At 35.7% G+C, this 8111-nt stretch overlaps 1 protein-coding gene and 1 long non-coding RNA gene across 2 annotated transcripts; one reads left to right on the top strand and one right to left on the bottom strand.

Moving 5' to 3' along the window:
- Window positions 1-1543: 1543 nt before the first annotated feature.
- On the top strand, window positions 1544-5308 carry LOC113771911 (receptor kinase-like protein Xa21). The gene is made up of 6 exons (XM_027316460.1): window positions 1544-1947; window positions 2024-2394; window positions 2649-2720; window positions 2827-3915; window positions 4166-4822; window positions 4977-5308. The coding sequence occupies exons 1-6, from the start codon at window positions 1544-1546 to the stop codon at window positions 5306-5308; spliced, it is 2925 nt and encodes a 974-aa protein (XP_027172261.1).
- An 887-nt stretch (window positions 5309-6195) lies between these two features.
- Window positions 6196-7848, bottom strand: LOC113772257. Its single transcript, XR_003468511.1, has 2 exons — window positions 7802-7848; window positions 6196-6520 (listed from the first exon to the last, which is right to left on the bottom strand). It is a non-coding gene; the product is annotated as an uncharacterized LOC113772257 (long non-coding RNA).
- Between the last annotated feature and the right edge of the window lie 263 nt (window positions 7849-8111).

Below are 8111 nucleotides of genomic sequence, written 5' to 3'. Positions count from 1 at the left end.
AATAAATACTTCCCATATATTATACGCTTTTAATTTGTTTATTAGTAGCTATTATAAACTATGAAAGTTCAATCTTGTTAAGTAAGAAATGATTATTTAGGCATACTTTCCCATGCTTTTACTAAAATGGTTTAAAATATGAGAAAAAAAAAAAAAGCTTAAGTCATGCTCATATTTTTTCTGCTGGGCAAAGAACAACAGAATAATTTTTTTCTTTTCTTTTCTTTTGGAGCAGAGAATTACAGAATCTAAATAATGCAAGAACTAAAATTTCTAAGGAGAAATCCCTCCACAATTACTTGTAAAGCTAATTAATGTCTTGCTTGTGAGTTTGCAGCTGCAGAAAAGATACTAATACTCCTGTAATATGTTGTCTCTCGTAAATGCATCTTCTTCTGTTTCTTAAGAACAGCTTCAAAATGAGAACTATCTAAAAAAGACAATAATTTTTTCACGTCTGAAAAATGACCAGAAGTTGCATGATTACCACATGTAGCTGTCAATAAATGCAAAATCATGTATTCATGGATTCTTTTCTTGATTTTGTCAATCACTGTAAGTAGTATATAATTACTAACATTATTGTTTTTAGGGCAAATTACACTTTACCCCCTATGGTTTAGTTTTTTTATATAACCTCTCTATCGTTTCAAAAGCTATACATAACCCCTTCATGGTTTGGATTAAAGTGTCATAGTGACGGAAATGATCATTCATAATGGAACCTTTAAAAATATCAATATTACCCTTATAAATACATGACCCACTAACCCTGTATGATTTTATGTTTTACCATGTAACCCCTCATGATTTAATGTTTTACCATATAATCCTTTTATGGTTTTCAAAAGATACACATAACTCCTCTTGGTTAATAAATAATTTTCAACTTTACATAAAGTTATTTTTGACATTATAGGTGATTCCATTACGAATGATCATTTTCGTCATTTTAACACTTTAATCCAAATCATAAGAAGGTTATGTATAGCTTTTGAAACTATATGGGAGTTATGTAAAAAATACTAAATCATAAGGGAGTAAAGTGTAATTATCCGGACGACAATGTATCTGCTTGCCTAAGTAGAGCCTGTTCAGGGCAGGGCAACAATGAGAAAGTGACTACTGACTACTGATATTTCCCTTATGATTAAAAACAAAAAACAAAAAAACAAAAAACAGGTAATGTCCAAGAATGCTCAACTCAGAACTTACAAGTTTCAATTGTTGTAGAATATGGCCCCAGTGCACAAATAAAGAACCAAGAGATATGATAAAGTCAAATATCATTTCTTGCTGAGTTAATTATTTGAACAAGTATCAGATAGCAAATGCTCACACTCATCCTTACCTTACTTCATTGTATTACTCAACATGCGACAATCAATATTTATACAACATAGCTAATTGCATCACTCGTCATCTCTATCGAGTAATATGCTCCAAGGGAACTTCAATGAAATAAAAAAAAATTGGTAGAAATCCCTTTTACTTTGGCCATTGAATTATACCGTCCTTCCCCGCTCGCAACTTGCACACAACCATGGGAACAATTCTACTTCTCTTCTTGTGTTTTCTTCCAGGTTGCTTAGCCTTGACCTCAACCAACATCGCCACTGATCAATCATCTCTTCTTGCGTTGAGAGCTCAAATTTCATTTGACCCTCAAGAAATCTTGGCAAAAAACTGGTCTGTTGCCTCGCCTGTTTGTGACTGGATTGGGGTTACCTGCAGCTCTGGCCATCGTAGAGTGACTGCTTTGAACATTTCAAACATGGGTCTTAGTGGAACCTTACCTCCCCAGTTGGGAAACCTGTCATTTCTCGTTTCTCTTAACATGAGTAGGAACAATTTCCGTGGAGAACTGCAACCAGAACTTGCTCGATTGAATCGATTAAAAGTACTGAATTTGGCCGTCAACAACCTCAATGGATTGCTTCCTAACTGGTTTGGATCATTTCAAGGACTCGAATTTCTCTCTCTCAGAAACAACAGCTTCACCGGTCTTATCCCGAAACAACAGCTTCACCGGTCTTATCCCGCCTTCCATCTCCAACATGTCAAAGCTAGCAACTTTAATCCTTGTTAACAACTCTCTTGAAGGCAAAATCCCGGAAGAGATCTTCAACATTTCCTCACTGGAAATGATTTCCTTGGGAGTTAACAGCTTGTCTGGAAGTCTTCCGGATTACATGTGTTTCCATCTTCCGAGACTGAGATTCATTGGCCTATCAATGAATAAATTCAGTGGTCAAATACCATCAAATTTAGCTCAATGTTCAGAACTTCAGGCTCTGTCTTTTTCCTTCAACAAATTCACTGGAAACACACCAAAAGAAATAGGGAACCTGAAGAAGCTTGAGGTGATATATTTCGCCATGAACAGTTTAACAGGTAAGATCTTGATTCTTGAGTCAAAGGAGTAGTGTTTATTACTCCTGAGTTTGTAGGAGTTAGATTGCTAACATGTTTTTTCTATATAGTAATTATAGCTTTCACACATTGCTCTGATTACTAAATTTTAGCAGTATACCCATTGCACACTCTTGTTTATTTTTATTTTCTGTCTTTTAGTAACTGTTATGTTCCTTTCCCAAGTTTTGTCAAAAGATGTGGACTTCATGTTCCATAAGTTTTGCATTTTGTAGGTGAAATTCCAAAAGAGCTTGCAAATTTGACCATGCTCAAGTTCTTAGACTTATCTGATAACAACATAACAGGTACATGAGACAATTCATAGTCACACCAATTACTTATTTTGATGAACCTTAGGTCTACTATGAGGATGATAGTTCATTTACATATAAGCTCATACATTTCTGCCAGGCGAAATACCAAGAGAGATCAGCAACTTACACAATCTGGAAAAACTCAACTTGGGGTGGAATAACGTGAGTGGTTCCATACCAGTGGAGATCTTCAACCTCTCCAGGCTAAAATTGATGTCGCTTGCAGGAAATAAACTTTCAGGCATTCTTCCTTCAACAGTGTTTTATGGGCTTCCCAATTTAGAAGAACTTTATTTGAACAATAATAACTTTGTTGGAGATATTCCCGAGTCCATCTCAAATTCTTCTAGACTTTATTTCATAATATTGTCTAACAATAAATTCACAGGGCCGATTCCCATTTCCATTGGTAATCTAAGGCTCCTTCAAGTGCTGGACTTAACTAGCAACAATTTAGTCTGTGACCCTTCCTACGCAGAGTTGAGCTTCATCTCTTCCTTAGCAAACTCCAAGAACTTGAGAAAATTAAGTGTGAGTAACAATCCACTAAATGGTATTCTTCCAGAATCTGTTGGGAACCTCTCTACCTCACTACAAACAATGTATGCCTACGGTTGTGGACTCAGGGACCGCATTCCTGATAGAATTGGGAATTTGAGCAATTTGATTATCTTAAGTCTATACAATAATCAGTTGACTGGATCATTGCCCATTACGGTAACAGGTTTGCAAAAGCTTCAAGCAATAATGCTTCACATCAACAAACTAAGCCAAGTCAGCCTAGAATACTTCTGCTCTTTGAACAATTTGGGTGTTATATCTCTCAGCTTCAATCAAATTGTGGGATCAATTCCAGAGTGCATAGGAAACGTTACTTCTCTGAGATATCTTTACCTAGCTTCCAATAAATTCAACTTTGCACCTAAAAGCTTGTGGAACCTTAAAGATCTTTTAGTGCTCGACCTCTCCTCCAATTCATTAACTGGCCCTCTACCTCTTGACGTTGCAAACTTGAAAATTGCAACTGCCATAGACATGTCAAAAAATCACTTCTCTGGTGGCATTCCTACCACAATTGGAGATATGCAGAACCTGAATCAACTTTCCTTAGCCCACAACCAACTGCAAGGTTCCATTCCAGTGTCAATTGGTAGTATGTTAAGTTTGGCAAAGTTGGATCTATCACGTAACTCTCTCTGGCTCCATTCCAAAGTCACTTGAGACCCTTAAGTATCTCACGTACTTTAATGTTTCCTTTAACAATTTAAGTGGTGAAATTCCATCAAATGGCCCTTTTAGAAACTTCACTAGTGAATCCTTCACTTCGAATGCAGCACTTTGTGGAGCTCAAGGGTTCCTTGTCCCACCATGCGTAAGATTTTCACCTCAAAGTTTGAGAAACAAAAAGAAGTATCTAATGATTCTTGTTCTGGCAGGGGTGATACTAGTTTTAGGTGCCATGTCCTTGGGATTCATTTACCTAAGATATCAAAGGAAAGATGGAAGTCCCATTGAAGCATATTTGTCGGTGGTTGCAACACAAGAAAGAATTTCACATCACAAACTTTTACAAGCAACTGATGGATATCATGAAAGAAATTTGCTGGGAAAAGGAGGCTTTGGATCTGTTTATAAAGGCACTCTCGATGATGGGAGGGTTGTGGCTGTTAAAGTGTTTGACTTACAATTAGAAGGAGCATTGAAGAGTTTTGATGCAGAATGTGAAGTATTGCGAAATCTTCGCCACAGAAACCTCACTAAAGTCATTAGCTGCTGCTCTAACCCTGACTTCAAAGCATTGGTTCTGGAATTTTTGCCTAATGGAAGTCTTGAGAAGTGGTTTTATTCCAATGACTGTTTTCTAGATATTATTCAGAGATTGGACATCTTGGTGGATGTCGCTTCTGCACTGCAGTATCTCCACTATGAGTATTCAACACCAGTGGTGCATTGTGATTTGAAACCTAGTAATGTCCTGCTAGATGAAGATATGGTTGCCCATGTAAGTGATTTTGGTCTTACAAAGCTGCTGGCTCCAGAGGAGGGCATTGCATACACCAAAACACTAGCCACACTTTGTTATCTTGCACCAGGTATGCTGAAACTTTGTTTCTTATTCATATGATTTCTGTTCTTCCTTTCCCCACAGAATTTTTTGAATCTCTCAAATTTCAAATTCTCGTTTACTTTTAATATATAATATATGGTGAAGCGTACTTGCCTTTGTTGTAGAGTATGGATTCTAAGGATTAGTATCAGTCAAATGCGATGTTTATAGTCTTGGAATTATGATGATGGAAGTTTTTACAAGAATGAACCCCAGCAATGAAATGTTCGGTGAGAATTTGAGCCTAAGGAGTTGGGTTCTTGATTCTATGGCAAATGCATTAGCTCAAATTATAGATGCCAATTTGCTAAGCGCAACCGACGATCACTTTCTTGAGAAGCTGGACTGCATTTCATCCATCATGAAAGTGGCTCTAAATTGCACGAGGGAGTCTCCAGGAGAGAGAAGCAATATTCAAGATGTTCTTGAAGCACTAGTAAAGATCAAACTTCAGCTACTGCCATTAGTTTAGTTTAGCTTCTAATTAGATAGTATGTTTCTGATTTTCTGGTGTTGCTGTGATGGCATACTTATAGTTCTTGATAAAATCATATATATTTAAGTGCAATTAGGCTAATGTTTTATTTTTTGGAAATGATATCAGGAGTAGGTTGCAAAGTAACGAGAAAAAGAAGATTTTTTTTTTCACTTAGGGTATCCTCCTTTCGACTAGACTAATCTCTTAAAGCTACATAGGGTCTTGCCCCTAGGATACACAGTGAAGTAGCACATGAAAGTCAATCACGAAACATACTGGTAACTACTAGACTACGGAACTAGTTAAAAAAGGAAATTAAAAAAAAAAAATGGGAAACCCCTGTGCTAGAATCTATGCGCATAAACTGAAACTGCCAAATCTCGCTCCCCGAGACCTACCCTCAATTCATATAACACGGAAAGCTTATCTCCATATATCTGAATTTCTGATCAGTGACATGTTGTCAAAGATGCAATGCGTGTGGTAGATATCAGACAGATGGACGGATAACGTTGGAGACAATTTTTCTGCTGTATATCTGCTTGCCTAATAGTTTGTTATGTATCAATCGTTAGTGATATGGATTGGTACAAATTTTTGTGTGAATAGGAGACATTATCCAATATTAATGTATGAAAGTTGTAATTTCAGTTGTTTCTGGTAAATTGTTGGTTTCATCAATTCCTTTTCGAATAATAACATCATATGATTGTTATCAAAGAGAAAGTAAATAGTAACTCTGCTTATATTCATGAAATCAAAAATTTATGATGGATTTGCAGTACTTCTGTGTAATATAGTAATTTTTCAATATGCACGAAGATCGTTATTTATGCATAGCATAGCAGAACATTGGAGAGAGAACTGGGAGACATTACCAATTTGAAGAAAGGATATATCTCCTGAAAATCACTTCATATCAACATCCATTAACGACAAAGTATGTCAAACTCAAACAGACTTTACAGGATATATTCAACGAAAAAGTAAAACCCTTAACGTTTCACAGCATATAGTATTAAATTTGAAGAAAATAAATTCTAAACCAAAATCTAATCAAAACCACTGTATATTCCGTGGTAAGATTACTTCCATATATGCAGAAACTCACTTGTACAATTCTTCCATAGTCGCGTTCAACTGCTTAACATCAGCACCGACCATCTCGGATGCCTTTTTCCCGTTCTGAAAGAAGTGTATGGTGGGCTGCAACAAATGCCATTGGCATCGAAATAGCAATCAATGAACTAGTTAAGATGTAAAGCAACTTAAAAATTCCTTGTAGACTGTTGCCCACAATTGGATTAAATACAAGAATAACTTGCACTTAGGGATTCTTGAGTCCATGTGTCTAAGAAAACATCATATAGTTTAAACTATACAGAATAGTTTGCATGATAAACTAGTTGTAACATAAATTAGGTGTTACAAACAAATAGAGAAAAGATTGTGAATTTATGCTTGGTGCCAGAGGAGAGGGCAAAAATACCAACATGAATATGGTATATCAAACATATGAGGCCATTGTGTCCAAGCCAACACGAATTCTAAGATTACATCAGTTTAGAATCATATATGGTCAGTTTCTAATTGAACAGCAAAACCAGCCAGTAAAGCCATCAGATTGTCATAAGAATCATTAGATGAGGAATCTCTAGTTCTCTGCATATAGGAGATTAACTGCCATCAACCTACATGAGGACGGGACAGGACCTACACTCGTCTAAATCATATGCATAAGGTCAGAAGAGTACAAGACTAAAACTACTTCAAAAGATCATGAAGTCATTTTCGTACATTCTGATGCCGATGGGAGCTAAGTAAGACCACAAACTGACTTCAATTCATCATCCAAGCTCTGGTCTCTTGAAGTGAAAAAACAAAAATAAAAAAAAAATCTCTGTTGATGCAAACCTTGGGTATTTGAGAAGGAACTTAATTAACTAAGCACATATTCTTAACAAAAACTTGACTTGGATTTTAACATATTAATGGGTATAAATCCTTTCCACATCCCCAATATATGGAACTTGTTCCATTTAAAGAAAACTAAATTTTAACTGGAATCGTGAGGCAACAAAGAAAAAAGCAGTATACAAATCCGAGCTCAGGGAGCTACTGCAGCATAATGGTACTCATTAGAACTGTTCACTTTTTACGCTCCTTTTCTCCTCCATCAAAATTTCCTTTTCATTTTTTTGTTTTTTCCCTTGTAACCTTACAATAGCCCAGACATTTATTGAATTAATGGAGAGTAGTATCTATCCATGATACAAAACCATTTCAGGGAATAAAATTTTGGCTTGAAATTTAAGAAACTAAACCTCAATGAAAATCAGCTAACTGCCCATCTTTTCTTTGTAACTTTTTTCACAATGTGGTAAGAAACTTCCCTATACTTTCTATGTATCCATTTCCTTTTTTCTTTTTTCTTTTTTCAAAAGCATTAAACAAGCAAAATGAGAAGTTACTGATAAGAAGTAGTACCACAGAATGGATTCCTAATTTCATTAATGCTTCTGCAAGAACGTCCTGCATATAATAAACCAAGGGAAGTAAGCTAGGTGTAAAACAAGAGAATTAACAAAAAGACTAAGAAAAGAGTTGCAAAGAAGCTATTTTGTTGCATAGAAATTGCACTTCAAGTTGCTATTGATGATAATCTATATCTGAAGAGATTATGAAAGGAAAATCACACCCAATAATCTATGAAGAGTCTTTGACCATGCATAATAGATTAAAAAATAGGGTAAGGCAAGTAGATCTTCTTATTTGAGATTCAAGTGAAATATGAAAA

This window comes from Coffea eugenioides, chromosome 5 (assembly GCF_003713205.1).
Source record: "Coffea eugenioides isolate CCC68of chromosome 5, Ceug_1.0, whole genome shotgun sequence".
Lineage (NCBI taxonomy): Eukaryota > Viridiplantae > Streptophyta > Magnoliopsida > Gentianales > Rubiaceae > Coffea > Coffea eugenioides.
Note: the sequence above shows the minus strand (reverse complement) of the source record. Positions and strands in the feature narration are given on the sequence as shown.

Bases quoted from the DNA above. Each gene is read 5' to 3' on its own strand.
- LOC113771911 (XM_027316460.1), top strand. From the start codon at position 1,544: ATGGGAACAATTCTACTTCTCTTCTTGTGTTTTCTTCCAGGTTGCTTA. The intron at 1,948-2,023 runs GTTTGGATCATT...CCGAAACAACAG, and splicing joins AATGGATTGCTTCCTAACTG to CTTCACCGGTCTTATCCCGC. The intron at 2,395-2,648 runs GTAAGATCTTGA...TGCATTTTGTAG, and splicing joins CGCCATGAACAGTTTAACAG to GTGAAATTCCAAAAGAGCTT.